This window comes from Misgurnus anguillicaudatus, chromosome 3 (assembly GCF_027580225.2).
Source record: "Misgurnus anguillicaudatus chromosome 3, ASM2758022v2, whole genome shotgun sequence".
NCBI lineage: Eukaryota > Metazoa > Chordata > Actinopteri > Cypriniformes > Cobitidae > Misgurnus > Misgurnus anguillicaudatus.
The window spans coordinates 7312877-7335944 of record NC_073339.2 but is presented as its reverse complement, the minus strand read 5'-3'; the positions used below and the strand labels follow the sequence as shown (position 1 = coordinate 7335944).

Below are 23068 nucleotides of genomic sequence, written 5' to 3'. Positions count from 1 at the left end.
CAACGTACGCGGGTCTAAAAAATCTGGTGGTGCGCCTACTGCACTCTTCACATGCACTGTACACAGACCCTCGCGTACACGCCAAAAATGGACCACTTACTTCTGCCTTCAGGCCTACCAGTAAAGATCCACAATGTTTGTAATGTCATGAAGAATAATTGACATTTACCGCAAGTACGAGAGGTTTGGCTTTTGTTATCATTCGACTAAAAAAGTTTTGATTTGTTGAGATGTTCTCCGTGTTAGCTGCAATATGGATTAGTCCATTGTTTTTCTCGGTCTCTCGTCCTTAATAACTGTAATAACCTCAGGGACGTGACATTTCGAGCAGGGGCTCGTGTGAGTTCTCGCTGGTTTAACTTTTCCCATCGCTCTCAAATGAATTCTGACTGTGATTTAATTACTTGACTCAGGGCTCCAGGCTGCTACTTAAATGTGCACAAATGCAACCAAAAAAATCTAATAAAAATTTGCTACGCTAATCTAATGGGCATTGGCGACAGAGAAAAACTTTATGTGGACGTGCGGTTTTGTCTGAGTCAGCTCAAAGGGAGTGAACGGCAAACAACTCACGCAAAATGCACACCAGCGTTTTCTGCACAGATTTACGTTTAACTACAGTAGGAAAAATTTGTTGAGAATATAAAATTGCATTTTGTGTAAATTATCTCTATATAGATCTTTAATTTGGCATTAATAAAGTGTTGTTTTGTTTTCTCTCTCTCTCTCTCTCTCTCTCTCTCTCTCTCTCTCTCTCTCTCTCTCTCTCTCTCTCTCTCGCTCTCTCTCTCTCTCTCTCTTTAATTGAATTGCTCTGTACATTTTTAGTCACTTTCTCTAGTAAGCAAATTGTTTGTGTATTCTCGATAAACCCATTCACCTGGGGTTCTGTAAACAAAGACATCCACAAGTTTATATTTTCCTTCATATTCATCTCTTTGAACACTGAGTTTGCACATGGAAATGATGCTCACAGATGAGTTTTTTGGATTCGAGTATGCAAACGTGTCCAATATTGTTTAGTTTGTTGTTTTTCTAAACCCTCTGAGAAACAGGCTCATTTTTTTTAAGTTGAAGTTCTAGAGGCCGATCAGCAAGAAAAATAGACCATTGAAAAGTTTTCTGGCCTCCAACCATTGGTCGCAGCGTGATTTATCAGCCGATTGAGTCAATGATATGAGGCAAGAACATTTGCCATTTCAATCAATTTCTAAAAGCTGAGATCGTCCGGTTCTCTGGCTCGCCGAGTCCTCCAGTGGATCTCAGTCAGGGTAGATTTCACGTTTAATGTTTTGTGAATAAAATCGAGGCTGTGAAGTTCTGCATGTTTTGGGGATTTTTTGTCAGCTAGAAATTTGTTTAGAAAAATATTTTTTGTGGACAATCGACGGCAAGTTTTTGATTCAATACAAACAACAGCATTTCCCTTGACTAACGGTGCATTCACACAGGGCGTAAGCGTTAACGCTTCCCATTCACCTTTAATGGGTGACGTCATGCGTTGCCAAACTGATTTATGGTTGCTCGCGGCAGAAGTTGAACATTTCTCAACTTTTCAAGCGGCAATGCGTGCGTCAGCCAATCAGATCGCCTAATGCAAATAACCTAGGCAGAGCCAGCCAATTACGTTTATGGAAGACCGGAGCATATATATCTCCCAAGGGTTTTTCCCTCCTAGGACTTTTTTTATTTCCTCGGCTAAACAGCCCAGGGTTTTTTTTCTCCTAGGGGTTTTTTTACCCCGGGGAGGCAGCCTTCTTGGGCTTAACTTAGCTTCCTCTTCTAGACATTACATTAGTAATACGCTCGCTTATAATGTTGAGTCATAGCCGCAGCAAATTTGACTGCTTATGCTATCGTGTATTATGTTGTGCTATCTGTCGTTTTTCTGTGCTTTTACTGCTTCTATTAATGTAAAACTGCTTTGAAACAATTAAATATTGTGAAAAGCGCTATATAAATAAAATTGAATTGAATTGAATTGAATTGAATGTGTTGCGGCCACTGTGATTGGCTGTTGGCCACGCTTCAGGCAAGCCTTCCGTCAAGCATTAACGCTTACGCCCCGTGTGAATGTACCGTAACTGAGCGTGCACAACTACAGCGACTAGCAACGGTGGAACGACGCAATCTTGTTTGACGATTTCCGTCGGCACGTAAGACAGCGATCGTTTGCTACAGGAAGTGGCCGTGTCTAACTACACGACAAAGTTGAGAAAAGTTCAGCTTAATGCAAATGACTAGCGAGGAGCAGGAGCGACAACCAATGAGAGTGAAGCAGTGAAGTTCTTATTGCAACTGTCTTTTATTGAGAGGACGGTTGCTCGTTTGTTTATAGTTGGTACTAGGACAACCAGAATTGGGAACCCCTCATTAAAAGAGACTAGCGACACACAGCAAAAGTCACTGGCGGTGTGCACGGACAGTAAGAGTTTGCATGCATAGAGTTTGTTTAAGGTCTTGCGTATATACTTTAGTCCAGTCTATGTTAATTTTTGTGGGTTTTTTCTACACACCAAGGGACCTAAAATAGAAAATAAGCACTATTTTTTGTAGCTTTAAAGATAATGAGATGCAACCTACAGTGCACAGCCCTATTGATCCACATGCCTACCCTGACCGTCTTGGAAAGCAGGCTTTTATCATTTCCTTTGATTAAAAGACAAATCATAGCACAGACATGATACTTGTTCATTATTAATTTATCGCAGGCAAAAGGGTGGTGAAGAAAAAAGGGCGAGAGCGCTGAGAGCCGAATGAAAGAGCCATTTGTCTTTCTTCCCTGCCTGGAGAGACAAGCAAGAGAGACGGCAAGGGAGCTGTGGTTTGATTCATCAGGTCAGGGGCGGACGCTCGGCCCAATGCGATACGCAGCCGCAGCGGCTTTGATTGGCCGGCTGTGCGAGAGCCAATCGATATCCATTCTCGTGTTCCCCGAGGCGTCCACCGAAAAAACAAGCTTGTGTATTTATTTCTCCTTAATGTGTACGGACTCGCTACTTCGGGCCTTTTTTCATTTCATTTGCCTTTAATTTAAGCGAGTAGACGTGGCTGGAATGTTTCTTTACATCTTTCAGTGTTCGATTTGCACATCGCACAATGCTAATTGTCTCCTTCCCGATGGCAGGAAGGGGTTTGGTGGATTTTAATGTGTGTTCTGCATAAGGTGGAATAATCAGATGGCTCAAAAACTTTTTTGTGAAATGCACTGACTGAAATTGTGTATAATTTACTGCAGTGGACGGTACTTATTTGTTTATGCCAACCAGAATTAGAAACGCCTCCTAACGACCTCATTTTACAGAGACAGGCGACACACACCAAGAAATTTGCTGGTGGTCTGAACGGGGAATTACAGTTCAACTTCATGCCGAGTGACTTTTGGAGTGACTCCCAATGAGGGTGAGCGCGTTCACGTCATTCATCTTTCATCATTTACTAAGAGGAGGGTTACTCTTTTATTTGTAGCTGTTTTCCAGGAGAGCCAGAATTAGGAGCGCCTCCTAACAACCTCATTGAAAGAGACTGGTCACCAGGGGGCATGTCTATCTGGTTGTCACATAGACTGTATGGACGAGGCGACGTCGCTTCCTTCCATTGTAATGGATTGAAGCCAAAAATGTCCGACCATGAGCGCTTCCATGTCTTGTAAAAACGTTAGTTTGGAGCCAGGGTATGCACAGAAGGAATCGTCCATGGAGCCAGAGGCGGAGCTGCTGTATCAAACTTCCGCCCATACGCTTGTGCGCCCAATTTAACCAGGAAATCATATCAACATGCCCCGTTTCTATAGCATTAAATTACTAGCTAAAATGAAACTTATCACAAAAATAAACAATTGAACATATATCAGCTTGAAAACAACTACCTTAAAAGGCCAAAACCATTATTCAGAAAATTTCATTGGAAGTCTACTTTTTTTTTTTATTTAGAGCCGAGTCCCGTTCGTTTGCATGGAGAGTTTTATGACTTGTACTGCAGCCAGCCACAGGGGGCGATCAAAGAGCCAGCGCCTTCACTTTTCAAGATCTATGAGGCTCGCCCGGGTTGTCATAAATAAATGAGTACCGACCACTCCAGTAACTGACAAGAGATGGATGACGGTCTCATTCGTAGTCACTCAAGAAAGTCGCGTATTCATTTGCATAAAGTTTAAACTTTTAAAACTTTTGTCGCATGACTCTGTGGCTTGCCACACCCCATCTGGTCACCAACGGCCACTTTCGCTTGTGTTGTCGTAAGTTGCTAAGCTTCAATTTAAATGAATGAGATCATGGCGCTCTGCTACTGGTAGCAGATGGCCATGAATGACGCGTTATCCAGGAGGGCCAGTTCTCCTATGGCATGCTACAAATGCATCCCGTAATTTTTGGTTAATGCTAAGTTGCATGATGGGACTAGAAGTGGAAAGCTAAGTTGATCGTATCAGTTGATTTTTTATTCATTCATTTTCAAATTTTTTTTCAAAAATGTTATTACCTGAGCTTGATTAGGTCTACAGCAAAATGTTTAAATTCTTCAGTTTGCTATATACCCAACGCTACTGGCTAAATGCATTTTTATAGACCCCTTAAAAGTTTGTAAACATTGCAACGTCTCCGGGTGGGCGGGGCTTAGCTGGAGGAAAAAAGAGGCGTGGACGCAATGTTGACAAGTGAGGCTTATAATAGCAATTGTTAATTTAAAGAGCCAGTAAGATGACAATTTTAAGCATCCTATCACTATTTATAAGTCCCGGACAACAGGTTTAAATGCATGCAAGGTCAAAAAACACTGTAATTTTCTCAAAATTTAAATTTAAAATTACCCCATTTCTCAGAGATCCCCAAACGATTCGTGTGAAGCCATTCAACGACTCAGCCTGCCTAAACCCCACCTTTCAGTAGCCTACTCTGCTCTGATTGGTCAACTGACAGAGTGTTTTTGCACACAATGCACAGATCACAGATCAGTCTCACAGACCACAGATCGGTGGCACAGACCAACAACAGTGCAACATGTATTGACCTCGTGCTAACATGATTTACTGAGAAGACATTGTCAACATCAATACACATCATTCATCATTAATCCAAGCAATAAAAACGACGATTGAAACTAACATTTTACACTCATTTAAGCATTTATCTAAACTAACCGGGTCATAGCAAAACCGTAAATAAGCATGCATTAGCCGTTTGCTAACGTGACTCTCTGACAGTAAATTAACAGTTTAAACACACAATATCATTCATCATTAATCCAAACAATACAAACGACGATTGAAACTAACAATTTTACACTCATTTAAGCATTTATCTAAACTAACCGGGTCATTGCAAAACCGTAAATAAGCATGCGTTAGCCGTTTGCTAACGTGACTCTCTGACAGTAAATGAACAGTTTAAACACACAACATCATTCATCATTAACCCAAACAATACAAACGACGATTGAAACTAACAATTTTACACTCATTTAAGCATTTATCTAAACTAACTGGGTCATAGCAAAACTGCTTGCTATCGTGGCTCTGACAGTATATAAGTTAGAGTTTAAACAACAATATCATTCATCATTAATCCAAGCAATAAAAACGACTATAGACATTTTACACTCATTTAAGCAAGTATGTAGCTATAATCATACTTACAGGTTGTGGTTAGGAGACGCATGTTGTTCCAAATAAAGTGGGTACTGAACCATCTTGCAATGCCAAACGTCTAAATCCCTCCGTTAAAAATTAATTTTAACCACTGATTCTTCACAGCCAGACACGTTTAGAATATCCCTCCTTGAAAAAGTCTCCTTTGGTAGTGAAAACAACAAAAGCTGAAAACAGCGTGAGCTGATGTTTACACTCACACACACTAGCTAGCTGTGGGCGGGTCATAGTTTTCGTTTCTCCCGCAGGCAAGGCTGTAGGCGGAGATTAGTATCTCATGTGACGTGGATAAGTTCGTGTGACGTGGATAATATCAGGAAGAAGACTCACTCCCTATAACGACTCCCTGCTTTAGAAGCCAATAACTTTATTAATCGTGCACTTTTTGGTTCAACTACTTTACACATTGTTTACATTGATGGACAGCTACACGACACACTGCAATAAAGGTTAGTTTCGATTTTGGATCTGTGTGGCTCTTTAATTGTTTATTGTTAAAGGAACTAACAATGACTAACCCAACAATGACAGTAAAACAAATAAAGTAAATAAAATCTACCAGGGGTGTGTTTCCCGAACAACGACATAACTAGCTGCTGAACCAACATATTACGATGCATAGTTGGAGAAACGAACTACCTTGTCACGACTGTTTCCCGAAAGCATAGTCACAACTTTGTCGCACATTCGTCGTTTGAACCATGTTGGTTTAACGTTTAATGTCAGATTATTGCTGTAAATAACATATATAGCATCGGAAGATTGATTTCGTTATAGTGATTTAGTTATCTGTTGTTTATTTTCCCTCTTTTGTCACTCCTCCCAGGGATTCCCCAGGGTCTTAAAGCAACACTATGTAGTTTTTTTACCTTTAAATAATGTCTTTAAAATTATTTCAGTGATAGAACAACTCTAAACTGGATGAATTGTACTGTTGCTGCAACCTGAGCAGCCTCCTAGCTGCTACAAGCACACTCTGAAAGTGTCAGTGGACAACCCAGTCTCACCCCATGGCGTCAATATTTGACGACACTTGACCATGCGTCAATATGTTGACGCGGAGGGTATACCTTTCGCGTCCTTTTTTGACGAACTGGGGACCTCAACACCACTAAGTCCGTTGCATTCTCTTTCCTATTTTCTTACCATTTTCTACTATTTTCGCGTCGGTTTAGGGTTAGATTTACATAATGACATCCCTACCCAAACCTTTCCCTAACCCCAATGCCAGGCGACAACTGTTTAATTTTGCGTACCTAATAGTATTGAAGTCCCCAGTTCGTCAAAAAATGACGCGAAAGGTATACCCTCCGCGTCAACATATTGACGCATGGTCAAGTGTCGTCAAATATTGACGCCATGGGTGTGAGACCGTGTTACAGTGGAGGGTAGGAAACACAGCCCCGCCCCTCCCCCTGCCTGCAGAAGAGTGTCTGATACCAGGCACTGTTGCGCTTTTCAACCACATGGGGGAGCTGTAAGTCATTTTTACATGGAAACTACATAGTGTTGCTTTAAAGCTTGTATGACTGTGCACATGCGCAGTTTTCAAATGCAGCGCTTTAATTCTGTTTACAAACTTAAAGGCGTAAAATAAACTTTTATATATTTAGAATAATGGATATAGACTGTACTACATGTTTTTTACTTATTTTGTTCAAAAGCACGATCAATGTAAGTCTACATATTATAATAACAAGTAACTATGCTTATAACGAAAGGTGAAGAGCTGTCAGTCCAACGACACAACTTTGCGATGCAGTTTGCGAATGTCCCCTGGAAGGATGGTTTCAGAAAACACCCGCATTGGTGAACTATGCTGAAATGATGGAACTTGCGACCGTAGTTGGCTAACGATGCTTTCTGGAAATGCATCCCAGTGCATTATCACTGAAAACAAGTAGAAAGTAAAGTAAAATAAAGTACCAAGTAAATTTCTTGTTTTAAGGATTTTTGAACAGTGTTTTTTTTTTTGTAGCACAGTTTAATAGTGAAATGAAGTGGGGTTTATCGTTGCTAGTAGCGTGTAGACTCCACTTTCATATCTGGACTATTAATATTAAGATACAGTACGCTGGAGACCGTAGGCCTGAACGCACTCAGGGGTTTGTCTTTTCTCTCATTAACATATTTTTATTTCCATTGATCATTTATGAATATCTAGGGTGGATATTTATGGATTTTATCATCCGTTGCACATTAAGGGTCTGGCTAATGGTTGCACGCCTTTTCAAATGTCTCCTGCTGTTTGGTGGTAAAACTTGCCGTGCTTGTGTCTGTATGTGAAGCTTGTGTGCAGTCGTAGATTATTTTAAGCTTGTTTCACACTCTTTCAAAAACACAGTTTCTGCAATTGCGGATATACTTACTGATAGATATTTATTTTCGGCTTTGAAAGATGTAAGCAGTTTAATACTAAGGTACCAGAACACAAATTCAGGCTAAATTAAATAAATATACTAAAGCTGCGACCTTTAAGAAACAACTGAAAACAGACCAATTGAAGTAGTTTTTTAAGTTAATCCAACTTTTACTTTTTACAGTGTAGCAATTGGAAACTTTGGATATCTTTATACCTAAATTGTCAACAAGTTTAACCAAAATCTTACAAACCTGTACACACCGTAATTTACATTTCTATATTGTGAGTGCGAGCATCCCGGGGGAGACCTTTTTATTGTCCACTACACTAGAAATTTGTGTAACCCGATATCTTGTTGCTTATTTTATCTGGTACACAACAGCATTAGGCAAACAGTACCTACGCCCCGTCATCCTTGTTTTTGTTAACGTCAAATTAAACGTGGCATCTGCTCTGAGACCGGGAGCTGTGACTGGAGGATTTGTGAGTGTATTTTGATGAATGACACAGTTGTCGCTGTTTGCGCGCTTTCTCGTGCTGCTTGCCATCTTGGCATAAGTGTTTTTCTCCAAGCAAGCTTGATAAAGAATCTCTCTTCAAACTAGAAAGGGTTTCGCTCTCCTGACGTGTCTGCCCAACAAGTCATTAAGCATATCGCTGGGTCTCAGATGTGTTCTCGGCACTTCCTCTGAATCGCATCCTAATAAGGCTTTTGATGAAAGAGCAAATAGAAATAGCGCACGCTTTGTGTTTTTCAGCTTTTTTGCTTGATTTGCAGTATGGTGCATAAAGACATTCATCAATTTTAACAAATTTCTCTTGTATCATCAGTAAAGTTTACTGTGAGTGCACCTGGATCGCAGAGTGACCAGCACGAGTGAAGCTACCTTGAAAGCTTTGTAGCTAGCCGAGCTATTCATTTTTATTTTAGTAAGCGACTTATCACAGAAAGCAATAGAGTTTCTCAGGGATTACATATTTTTCACTGCAAAAAATGACTTTTTTACTTTTTTTGTCTTGTTTTCAGTAAAAATATCTCATTTTTTTAATTATGATGTATTTTCTTGATGAGCAAAATGAGCTAGGAAAATAAGTCACATTTTTAGACAAAAACTATAAAATGTAAGCGAATTTGTGCTTAAAACAAGCAAAAAAATATGCCAATGTAATAAGAAAAAAATTCTTGAATTAAGTGTTTATGAAAAAGTAAACTTATTTCAAGAGAATTTTCTTATTTCATTGGCAGATTTTTTTTATTTTTTTTTTGCTTGTTTTAAGCACTAATTGACTTAAAGTTTATATGTCTAAAAACTAGACTTATTTTCTCTTTTGCTCATCAAGAAAACACATCTTAATTTAAGAATTTTTTTGATATTTTTACTGAAAACAAGACAAAAATACTAAGTAAGAAAGTCATTTTTTGCATTGTTGCACTCAAAATAATGATTCAAGCCCTTCTTAGAAATGACACATTAAAATTGTGTTCAATTAATTTAAAATACCTCATTAAGAGCAAAAAGTATATATATTTAATTAGTCTAACACAAAAAGAATATGTACTATAATTTATTGATTTCTTTTTGATTGCGTTAACACAATTAGTTTGAGTTTGGGTTCTGGAAAAAGAATTTCCCAGCATGCTTTGCATGCAACTGCTTTTGGAGAGTATTTTTTTTTTTTTAGTGTTATTTTATGCGTTTTTAGGTAAAGAGAAAGACTTAATAGTGTTTAATGTCCGTTTATCTAATTGATTTAGAAGCGTTTGTGTTATATTTTTTCAAATTGTTTGGTTACCATCGTGCAGAAGAGTGGCGCTTGTGGTTAGGTTGTGGATGTGACGTATATCTCTCAATGAGCACTAACTGTGTTAATGCCTGTTTGGAGATCAGTGTCTTTTCACATGCTCATCCAAAGTATCATATGTTATTATTATTAGCATGCTAATATGTGCTTATGCTAATTAGTATGATATAAAAATGTTTTATATAAAATAACAGAATTGAGTTATTCAGACTACACTACATTGTGTTACTCAAACTACGCTAAATTGGGTTATTCAGACTACACTAAATTGAGTTGAGGCAACAAATTGAGTATTGCCATTTACTTTAAAGTGAGTTGGACTAACTCAATATATTTTTGTTGTGTAAAGCAGTTTTTTATGAGTTAGGGGTACACATTCATATTGGATGGAATTCCTGCCCACAAATTTATTGAGTTAATCCAATTAATCATTTTTTTTGTGATGTTGACTAGCCAACAAGTTAGCAGGATACTGGTTCCCTCACAATAACCCCAATCATTTTTCCCATAGACTTTTGGATTATAGCAAAAAATAAGTCTGTTGCTGAGTCCCAATTCGCATACTATCCGTCCTAAATAGTATTCGAAACTAGAATTAGTACGTCCCAAATCGTAGTATGTTGAAATGAGTATCCCAAAGATACCCGGATGGTCTACTATTTCCGGTTAGATTTCGAAGTGCAGATCAATCCACACTGTAACGGCTAATATTGCCCACAACCCATTGCGTGCGGGAGGGAGGAGCTTTGTGGTGATGTAAACATGGCAGCCAGACGCAGCAGCGGAGATGCGCCCTCAGCTTTTCAGTGTAAGAATTCAAATGTTTAACCCTAATTAAAGTTATCTTTCATTGTCTTGTAATATTCGGTTGATGTTGTGAAAATAAAGTACCATGGCTGTAGTACTGTGTCATGCATGTGTCTTTTTTATATATTTCTTTTTATGTTTCTGTCTTAGATTTATACCTTACTATAAACCCTCATGAAAATAAACACCTTTTACTACACTAACCATAGTTTAACCACACTGACTTATTTGTAGTAATACTGTGGCTGTACAAATGTTAACTTTATTAAGAAATATGGTTACTACACTTTTACTATAGTAAAAGCATGGTTCATTTTCATCGCGGTATTTTTGATTTGCATACATAAGTACAAAATAAGCATAAAATACGTTAAACAATAGTTATACTATAAACTTTAACTATTTTGACTTTAAAATAAGTAGCTTTCGTTACACACATTGTTGCACATGAACATCATAACCAGCTGCCCAAACGACCTGCGTTTGGTGTGCGTAACTAGGCAACCACGTTGTCGTTCACGTTGCATGACGTCATCGAAGTACGTCCCAGAACGTGCATACTCTTTTGCTACACACTCAAAAGTATGTACATTTTCCTCACAAAAACAGTACATATACTTTTAGGTCGTAGTATAAGTAGGCGAATTGGGACTCAGCATGTGTTTAACAAAAGTTTGTGACACTTACACGTCTTGTTGTCCAACAAGTTAGTCTTGACAGATGAACACAACTTTTATGAAGTCAAAATTCTGTTTTTTTTTTCATTTCTAGTAAATGCATTTAAACTTCAAAATTCATGAAAATTGCAATTATCTGTAAAGATTAACTTTTGTTAAACTTATTTTTACGATAATCTAAAGGTCTTTAGGAACAATGGGCTATTTTACGAGTGAACCAGTGCTAACTTCCGCATTGGCCTACGAAAATATGTCATTTCTGCAACATTTCACCATCCAGGTCTGCAGACCCTATATAATCTGACTATAAGTAACTCACTTCTAGCTAAAATAAACTTGAATTTGGTTATTTTATTTTATTTTATTTTATTTTATTTTATTTTATTTTATTTTATTTTATTTTATTTTATTTTATTTTATTTTATTTTATTTTATTTTATTTTATTTTATTTTATTTTATTTTATTTTATTTTATTTTATTTTTGGTTAGACGTCTATTAAATTTTCACTGTTAAATTTTGCCTTGTTCTAGATGTCTGAGATGTGTTTTGGATGGCTATTAGATGTCATTTAAATGCTAAATTGCATGATGGGACTAGAAGTGGATCGTATCATTTAGATTTTTTTTATTAGATTCATTCATTTTTGGAAAATTGTTCAAAAATGTTATTACCTGAGCTCGATTAGGTCTTCAGAAAAATTGTTAAATTCTTTGGTTTGCTATATACCTTATGCAACTGGCAGACACTTCTATCCAAAGCAACTTTAAAATGTATTTTAATTGGTGAGAGTGAGATTTGAACCCACAACAAAACGCAATGCTCTACCGACTGAGCTACAAGAACACTTAAAACTGTAAACACAATATATAATCAACACTATTTTATTTTTCAACATTATATTTTTTCATTTGGCAGTCACCTATGTTGCTTACTTTTTATCAGTATGTGTGCATGAGTGTTCCCTAGGATCGAACTCATGACCTTTGACATTGCAAATGCAAAACTCAAACACTAAACTGTCAACTTTGTAAACTTTCCTTTCCCTCAAATGATTGTTTAATTTATTTAAAATCTTCTGGAAGACGTACCTAACTATATTGAGAAATCCAGGCTATGTTTTGAATCTGTGTAGCTGTATTAAAGTGAACTGACTGAGTTTACAGCTACAGAGCTACTGAAGGATCAAGTAGTCGAGTTTGTAACGTTTCTTTTTTACTTGGTTATATAACCCGACCCTAATGATAACCAGATTCAGTACAGACATTAAATCAATCACTTTTAGCCTCCGTGGTGTTATCACACCCTCTTATATTTTTTCATCCTTCTCTGGTATGTGTCTCCTGTCTATAAGCAAGGTCTTTTATTCGCTCAGCGCTGCAGTGGTTCGCGATTCTCTCAGGAGCCAATTATCTGAAGCGATGAGCCCAGACTTTTTGAGGTTTGCCCCCATGCACTGATCTGGGATCAGGACCATCCCTAATCTCCAGCATCACAAACAAGCATACGAACTGACTTGTGTCCAGCCAAGAAAGCTGAATTTCCCCTCCCAGCGTAGATGCACATCATCTGCTTACTATGCATTAGATTTTCTCTCAGTTGTTTAAGTATGGATGGTGTTTTTGATAACGTCAGAAGAAATCTCAGGGCTTCCATTAAAAGCAGACAAGAATACATCACTTACTATAATGCAGCTGTGTCTTCAGATTAATATTCTCTCTCTCTCTTAACTCTCTCTTAACACTCTTAACATTTTAACGTTCGTACATTTTTGGACAGAAACCACAAACTTACCCACATTAGTCGAAATCCTCGTAATCCTGTCAACTCTTCCTCTCACGCAGAGCATGTGTGACCTAGACAATCTTAAATCTGACTTGAGAACCTCTGAGACATTAGGAGATAGAAATTTGGCGTCAGAATAAAATGTTCGAACGTTATGATTTTTTGACAGAAACTCTCTGCCCCTGTTTTATCCTGAATTATTAACAATTTATCATTTAGCAACGCATATCAGAATTTAAGATGTTTTTATCGTTTTGCTACTGATAGAATTACATGGAAAAATTATATTTCTGTTTTCTTTAGATTCACCGTTTAAAGGATTAGTCCGTTTTCTTTTTCTTAAAAAATCCAGATAATTTACTCACCACCATGTCATTCAAAAATGTTGATGTCTTTCTTTGTTCAGTCGAGAAAAAAAATGATGTTTTTTGAGGAAAACATTCTAGGTTTTTTCTCATTTTAATGGACTTTAATGGACCCCAACACGTAACAGTTTTAATGCAGTTTAAAATTGCAGTTTTAACAGTGTTTCAAAGGACTCTAAATGATCCTAAACAAGGCATAAGGGTCTTATCTTGCGAAACGACCGTCATCTTTGACAAGAAAAATAAAAATATGCACTTTTTTATCCACAATTTCTCATCTACCTCCGGTCCTGTGACGCGCCAGCACGACCTCACGTAATTGCGTAATGGCGTGGAAAGGTCACGTGTTACATATATAAAACGCACATTTGCGGACCATTTTAAACAATAAACTGACACAAAGACATTAATTAGTATCATTCCACATACAACAGCGGTTCTCTTTCTCCACACTTGTAAACACTGGGGCGTAGTTTCGATAAGTCCTCCGTGACCTCTTGACGTGATTACAGATTGCGTGAGGTCGCGCTGATGCATCACAGGACCGAAGATAAACAAGAAGAATTTTTTTTCTTGTCAAAAATGACAATCATTTGCTAGATAAGACCCTTATGCCTCGTTTGGGATCGTTTAGAGTCCTTTGAAACTCTGTGTTGGGGTCCATTAAAGTCCATTAAAATGAGAAAAATCCTGGAATGTTTTCCTAAAAAAAAAAAAACATAATTTCTTCTCGACTAAACAAAGAAAAACATTAACATTTTGAATGACATGGTGGTGAGTAAATTATCTGGATTTTTTTTAAGAAAATGGACTAATCCTTTAACATTCGTAACTGTTTGGACAGAATGAGTTACGAACGTGAGTAAAGGTTTCCATTGCATGGTGGTGGATTAAGGAAATTATACTTTCAGTGTTAGTAGTAGTGTTTTGTAGAAGACACACCAATATACATGTTATGCACCAAAATTCAGGATTTTATTAAAGGAAATGAAAGAAATGACTTAGGAAAAATGTCTCACCCTGACACCCCCAATGGGGACAGAAATAAAATAAAGTCTCATTATATGATAATGCCAAGGCTTAGAGGGATAAAATTAACGTTTTTAGTTCTTACATCTATCTTAAACAAAACAGTAATCTAAAAATGACAACAACTGGGTATTATACAATCTATACTGTTCACTACACCCCTTTAGGAGCGAAACTGTGGAATAGCCCACTTATATTTTATAATATAAGGGGCAGCATTTTCTCGCTAATTTTAAAGTATTGCAGTATCCTTGTTTGCCGGTGGGTGCCCCTCCAGCACATATGCGAAACTCCACCTATCAGTGTGGGTTAGGGTTGAGTTTACATCTATATTGTTCTGTGTGCTTGTGTGTTTTATTGCCTTTGTGTCTATTGACTCGATCTAAAGCAATAATTTCTATTGGCTACTGAGCTCCATAATCCCCTTCACGCGCAACCGGCATCATCATAGATGAATTGTATCCTCGCAGGGATCGAAATTGCTCCAGCTGAGTTTATTACACATATTTACCAATCATATTGACACATTGATATCACAGGGCTGCGATAATCCGACACCTGTTTTATGATGAACAATATGACTGTCTTCATCTCCCGCTGTTATATATTTAGTTTCTCTCTTCTGCTTACCTCATCGTCAGCTACAGCACGGCGTATCAGTCCATCTACTACCCTCCAGAGCAGACGGCCAGAGCCAGGGAGATTTTGAGCGTGGTGTCCCAGCTGCAGCCTCTCATCTCTGGGCTGGCCGACCAACTGCTCCAGGTGGCCCAGCCGTCCCCGAGCCAAGCTCTGAAGGACACGCTCAAGAACCTAGAAGACAAGGTGGGATCTAGAGACCGTACTACTTGTTGTATTAAAGGAATATTCCATTTTCTTAAAAGAAAAATCCAGATAATTTACTCACCACCATGTCATCCAAAATGTGGATGTCTTTCTTTGTTCAGTCAAGAAGAAATTATGTTTTTTGGGGAAAACATTGCAGGATTTTTCTGATTTTAATGGACTTTAATGGACACCAACACTTAACACTTAACTCAACACGTAAAAGTTTTTTTCAACAGAGTTTCAAAGGACTATAAACAATCCCAAACGAGGCATAAGGGTCTTATCTTGCGAAACGATTGTCATTTTTGACAGGAAAGATAGAAAATATGTACTTTTGGACCACAGCTTTTCGTCTAGGTCCGGTCCAGCGCGACCTAACGTAAATGCGTAGTGACGTAGGGAGGTCACGTGTTACATATATAAAACGCACATTTGCGGACCATTTTAAACAATAAACTGACACAAAGACATTAATTAGTATCAGTTGACATACAACAACGTAGGAACGGTCCTCTTTCAACACACTTGTAAACACTGGGGCGGAGTTTCGCGTTCGTCCTCTGTGACCTCTTGACGTATTGCGTGGGGTCAGCTGGCGCATCACGACCGGATCTAGACGAGAAGTTGTGCTTTAAGAGTGTATGTTTGTTGTTTTTCGTGTCAAAAATGACGGTCGTTTCGCTGGATGGGACCCTTGTGCCTCATTTGGGATCGTTTATAGTCCTTTAAAACTCCGTTGAAAAAAACTGTTAAGTGTTGAGTTAAGTGTTAAATGTTGGGCTCTATTAAAGTCCATTAAAATGAGAAAAATCCTGCAATGTTTTCTTCAAAAAACATAATTTCTTCTGGACTGAACAAAGAAAGACATCAACATTTTGGATGACATGGTGGTGAGTAAATTATCTGGATTTTTCTTTTAAGAAAATGGACTAATCCTTTAATTACTGTATATACTGTTGTGTGTAGACTTTGCACATCTGAATGCATCGAATACACTTGATGCTTGCCGGGTGCAACAGCACCTTGCATGAAAATCTGTATGGTATATTTGTGACCCAGTCTGTGAAAACCATACATAAAATCATCGTACATAATGTAAAAAACATTCATAACCTTGATACTGAGTCAAAGATTAAAATCACAGTCATAATCTGTGTACTTTTTAGTTGATGTTCAATCTGTCCAGTGATGTCCGCGTTTGTTGCGAACGACTGACACTCATGCTTAAAAAAAGTGCTGGTACCTTGGTAAAACCATCGCATTCATCACTGTTTAACAAGGTGGCTAAATAATAAAGCCCCGCCCCTAGATTCAAGATTAATAGGGTAAAAGCGAATCAAAATTAAAGCTACCAATGAGATTCATACTCAAAAAAAGTTACGTAAAAAAGTTGTGTTGTCATGGCAGTGTCTTCAAAGTCATGGTATGCCATTCACAAATGCAGTTGTTTTCATCCCAAGATGTGGCTTGATTATGCATGCTTATTAATACTGAAAAATTACAGGCGTAATTGAAATAAATACATTTTTGCGCACGCATAAATCACCCTTAAATCTGCTTTGCCTTGCATTTTGTGTCTCCCGATAGATTTTACAAAGCACACAGTGTGTTTATGCCATTAGCCATGTATTTCCATTCACCGAAGACCGCAAGGCTTGGCTTGAAACGGGTCAGATTTACAGCACAGAGGCAGTTTGACAAACGGCCAATGCTGTGTCTCATCCCTCAGCCAAAACTAACAGAAGCACCCAGGCTGAGAAACTGGTTTGGAGGCCTTGGTGTTTTATGGGTGTAATTAATGAATTACATCTGGTGCTGTCTGTGTGTAATCTGGGACAGAGATTGCTTCTGCCTTCGTGGAATAACGGCAATCAGACGCCTTCATCGCTTAATTCTCCCTGTCGCCCCTCGTCATCGCCTTGATTAGCAACGTGACGCCTGATTCGGAAGCTAACGCTAACTCGACCACGCTGATTGAAATCTCAAACCGTGAGCATGTGTTTGTGTTCATGTCGCATTAGGGTTCTGTGGGCCTTTTTCTGCGCAAACCAGAGCTGGGAAATGTAATTAAATAAAAAAAGAAACAACATTTTGTCAGCCCTTTAATGATACTTGTATTTTGGTATTTTCTCTGAAATGTCTGTCCCACATGCCTTTTGTATTTGCTCGAATGCAATTATTCAAGCAAAATACTGCATAAAACATTTAAAATGCATTTAATAATGAAAATTTTCATTTAGGGATTTTAAAGACGCAACTTCCAAAAGCGACCTACAAAAATGAGGAAAAAAATAAAGTGATTTATGATAGAGAGTGCTTACCGTATTTTCCAGACTATAAGTCACACTTTTTTTCATAGTTTGGCTGGTCCTGCAGCCCGGTCTCGCCCCATGTCGTCGGTGTTTGGCGACGCTTGACCATTCGTCGGTGTGTGATGCGGAGGGTATACCTTTACTGTTGCGTCCGTTGCGTTCTCTTCTCCTGTTTTCTTGCCATTTTCGCGTCGGTTTAGGGTTGGATTTACATAATGACATCCCTACCCAAACCTAACTCTAACCCCAACACCAGGTGACAACTGTTTCTAACCCCAACGCCAGGTGACAACTGTTTAATTTCGCGTACACTGTTTAATTTCACGTACACTGTTTAATTTCGCGTAATCTAACCCTAAACTGACGCGAAAATGGTAAGAAAATAGGAGAAGAGAATGCAACGGACGTGATGGTATTGAAGTCCCCAGTTCGTCAAAAAATGACGCGAAGGGTGTGCCCTCCGCGTCGCATGTTGGCGGGTGGTCAGGTGTCGTCAAGTATTGACGACATGGGGTGAGACTGTGTTAGGTCCTGCGATTTATAGTCAGGTGCGACTTGTAAGTCAGTATGAATTAATTTTGACATATATGAACTAAGAGACAACGTTACAGTCTACAGCTGCGAGAGTCCGCTATATGCTGCTTCTGTATTTATGTAATTTAATGAATACAGTGATGTGGAATGGCGAGTCTGCGAACTTGATGCTCGTTGGCTTGTCGTGTTAATAGAGCCTATTCAGCCTTCCAGGTATTTTAATGCTATTGTGTAAATTACTGATAATGTTACGTTAAAGGAATAGTCTACTCATTTTCAATATTAAAATATGTTATTACCTTAACTAAGAATTGTTGATACATCCCTCTATCATCTGTGTGCGTGCACGTAAGCGCTGGAGCGCGCTGCGACGCTTCGATAGCATTTAGCTTAGCCCCATTCATTCAATGGTACCATTTAGAGATAAAGTTAGAAGTGACCAAACACATCAACGTTTTTCCTATTTAAGACGAGTAGTTATACGAGCAAGTTTGGTGGCACAAAACAAAACGCAACGCCCTTCCAAGCAGATCCAAAAGAGGAACTACACCCTATGGCGCAACAGCACCTCTGGGAGTACTCCGACTCACCTGAAAAGTCCGCTCCCCTTCTCCCTCTCATAATGGGAGAGGGAGGGTGTTACTGCGCTGAGTCGAAGTACTCCCATAAGTGCTATTACGCCATAAAATATAGTTCCTCTTTTAAATCCGCTTAGAAAAGCGCTACGTTTTATTTTGTACCACCAAACTTGCTCGTATAACTACTCGTCTTAAATAGGAATAAATATAAATATTTATTATAACATTAATATTATAACATATCAGGATATATATATTGAATGTCATAATATGGCTGGAAAATATCACAGTATATTTGTAATAATATAAACAAGCCCTAGGGCAGTAGATCTCAATTTTGGACCCACAGCACCACATATTTTACTGTAGATGTCTGTCAGCAAAAAGATTCATGAACTGAAGACATTTGTAATGTGTGGCATTGGGGGTCCATAGGACCTAAACTACCCCAGTACCCTTGAGTAACTATGTCATCCCCAGTTATAAAGATTGCTTTGACATAACACGGTTGTAACATTTTATCATGTCTGAATTGTGGGTAATGTAGTTGTAAAGCCCTGGATAAATGTCAAGAGTAGTGCAAGTTAAAAAGTAAAAGTTGGATCAACCCAAATAATTACAATTGGTAACACCAAATTTGAAGTTTTCAACTGATATTTTCTCACTTTAAGTTGAAAATGTTTAAATATTTAGGTGCTACCAATTTAAGTCAGTCCTTCCAGAAAAACGCTGAGTTTTTTTGTGATTGTTGTGGGTAAAAATCCTTGATTTTGCGGCACGTTTTCTTAAAAAATGCGATGGAATATGTGGTATATTTATGCAATTTTATGCGATGAAATTGCGGGAAATTTGCAAAAACTGCGTGAACTTGCAAAAACTGTTTGCAGCTTTTGTAGCTTTTCATTGATGTTCACGTTGCGTAATTAAGTCACTTCCTAACATGACATTAGGGAACATGGCTGCGCATGTGTGAAGTAAATGCAATATTTTTCAACTTTCTGCTACGATATATATTACTTTTTGCTACGAAAATGCGGGGATTATGAAGTCATGCAATCCCCACATATGTTGCCAGCAGAAATCTGCAATTTATGCGGCAAAAGTGCGGCGTATTTAAAAAATGCGGCCCCCGGATAAATATCGGGACTTTGGTTGATTATGCATTTAATCATGTGATCGCATAATCGTGTTTTTCTGGAGGGACTGTAAAGTGAGAAACGTTAAGTTTATAAAACTTACTTTTTTAGGTGTTATCAATTGAAGTAATTTTTAAGTTGATCCAACTTCCACTTTTTATAGTGGTACAATATGTGTACAAGTCAGATTGATGTTTAAAACCATTCTTTAATCTACATTATTATGGCTCGAGCACCGAGGTGGAGTTATTAATACTTTATTTCAAACCAGTGAGAATCCAAACAAAATAAAGTGAATTTTTAAATGGGATTGTGAGATCCGATTATCCTATCTGAAATGGCGATTGGTTAGTTAGAGATAAAGGTCAAAGCGGCGACGACATGCAAACAACCTATCCGAGTAACAAGAGCATCTGTTCATCGGCCTATGAAAAGCAATGACACTGTGTAAACCTTACAGCTGACGGCTGGCACATTGAAAAGATAAGCAAGCTGGGCTGTGCATTTGTTAATAGTCTCGTAAAATAAGATTAAGACAGAATGAGAAATGCATGTCTGAGATACTGTATAGCACAGAGAATGATGAACATTCAAAACTTTACGTTTCTGCCCCTGCTTGCAGTTACTTCTGTAACATTGTGACTTTAAAGTAAGTCACTTTAATTCTTGCGAACTAACATTTCATGACTTACTTTAAAGTCACAATGTAACAGAAGCGATTGTCTTTTTTTCCCCGTCATGACTTATATCCAAGTCAAACGGCTTTTGAAATGATAAAAGGTAGGGCTGGAACTCAATTCGTCAATCGAGAATTTATTGGATCATTGGGTCATGTTGCTATTAGCTAATCGCTGCTTTTTTCGGGCCCACCCAACTGCCATACCCCGTGACCGGAAATAAAGAGAGATCACTTTGAGGAGGAAGAAGATTTGCGTTTTTAATTAAAGATTATAAAGTCACATGAATTTTTTAAAAATAATGAAGCTAACAGTCATTTGTAAAAAAAAATACCACAATATTCCAAAAATGTTACGTTTTTCATTCCAATTTCATTGTGACTTTAAAGTTGCAACACATAACTTGTGCCACTCTATCGTCATCTCTGTTTAAAGCACAAAATTGCAAATAACTTAAGTGTTCAACTTCATTCAGTGCCGCAAGAATCGTCAGGCAGATGACATCAAAATAGGGTGAGAACGATTTGAAGTTCGACTGGATTTCTCAAATTGCTCTCCTTGTAATTTGACAACATCTGCTTGTAAGTTCTTACCTTGCCAAATGAAGTCGAACACACCTATTACCAGTCACGGCCGGTGACTTCTTTTTTCAAGGGCGCTCGATGCGAAGTTCAGCACAGTCTCACGAAATTTCGTTATAGTCACGTAATTTTTTTATTCTTTTTTATGATATTATCACAAACTTCCACGTTTTTTGTGATCATATAATGAATTCCTGTTTTCGTGTGATTATCACGTATTTGTTACTCAACTGTTTTGTCCTATTTTCTTACCATTGTCACTTCGGTTTAGGGTTACATTTACATAAAATTACATCCCTATCCAAACCCAACTCTAACCCTAATGCCAGGAGACATATAAATAAATCCGAAAAAATAGTATAAACCAATATATAAAGTGACATTCTAATGCAAGCACCAAATCTAACCCTATACCGAAGCGACAATGGTTTAAAAATAAGAAAAAGCAGTTGAGTAATCATGAAAAAACACGAAAATTCGTGATAATATCACGAAAAAAAGCAAAAAATTATGTCACAAAACTTTGTGAGACTGGGTAGCGAAGTTCTTCACAACATGTATGTAGTCCGTCATGTGTGTGGTTCGTAATTTCAAAATATGTGTTCTGCGCATCAAGTTATCTTATGTGCAAGGGTTTATGATAAAAGAGACGCTAGCGTTTGCCAGATGCTCAGAGTTTAATGTTAAGGGTAAAAATGTGTGTATTTTGTGAATGTGAGCGTCTCTTTTATCATAAACGGTTTTGACGTGGTTGCAGCAGGCACTTATTTTGAAAACCACGTGATGTGCATGGTTCACATGACACAACAAACACATATTTTGAAAACACCTGCAACACACATGACACTCCGAACACATATTTACAATTTGCGCTAGGGATATCCCGATCCGATCACGTGATCGGAAATCGGCCCCGATCACGTGGTTTCAGACTCGATCGGAATCGGACGTTACCTCCCGATCAGGACTCGGAGACATATGCAGGGTTTAAAATCCATCAAGGTCTCGCTCTGCTCCGCGCCACTGTACGCGCTGCGCTGGTGCGTGTGAACTGATGATAAGAGAGAATAGCCTTTTTCGACTTCATGCGGCGCCACAAGAACCGGCAGCCGGATGACGTCAAAGTTCCGCAAGAGCGATTTAAAAGCAAACTCCTCCGTATGATTTCGCGGATCACTCTCGCGGTAGTTTGACGTCACCCGGCGGTCGTGTTGTGGCGTCGCATGAAGTCGAACAAGCCTATTGACGTGCTTTCATTCATAGGCTTCACACACTTGCGTGCAAGGAACCCACGACAAAACCGGGCTTTTACCGCTCATTTGAACGACGCATTGATCGTTTTTGTCATCATGTGCTCAGACGCAGCTCCGCGAAGAACGCGCATTCGCGCAGGATCATTGGACATTACTGAAGACATGACAGATAGAGGGAGAGGTAAGAATGGTGCCCATGTCGAAAAAACTTAATAGAAGTCTAGAAACAAAGTATTAAAGTATGTCTAGCCATGTCACTCATCTCATTACAATATGTTAACTAGATAACTGGTTACAACTTATTGTATAGTTTAATAAAATAATGTATTTTGATTATACAAATTAATTACGACCTAACTATAGGTATTTTATAACTAACTGCTGACCAGCTTAGGGAATCTCTATGGCTATTTTATAAGACATATTGCTGAATCAGTATTTGTTTTTTGTTTTTCTTGTTAATTGAGTCTTTTTTGGGTAGCCTATCTTATAATTAGTCAAGGAGTCTTATAACTTTTCTTCAAAGTTTGATCAATTGTGCATAATGACATGTGCAACAAATGCTAGGGTGTCAGACTCATAGATTTGCATAATTTAAAGTTCAGGTTTTAAAGTTTGGGTCAACATGTGGCACAGCTTTAAAACTGAAACTTATAAAATCCTATCAGAGGTACAAAATTGAAACACACCAGTGGCTT

The 23068-nt window shown here is 38.2% G+C and overlaps 1 protein-coding gene across 7 annotated transcripts in view; it reads left to right on the top strand.

The window, feature by feature from the left end:
• Window positions 1-23068, top strand: part of inpp4b (inositol polyphosphate-4-phosphatase type II B) — a 193259-nt gene that overhangs the window by 130574 nt on the left and 39617 nt on the right. For all 7 annotated transcript variants that reach the window (XM_073860299.1, XM_073860318.1, XM_073860294.1 and 4 more), the window contains one exon: window positions 15113-15296. In XM_073860299.1, coding sequence (XP_073716400.1) covers window positions 15113-15296 — 184 coding nt within the window. The remainder of the gene's footprint in view (window positions 1-15112; window positions 15297-23068) is intronic.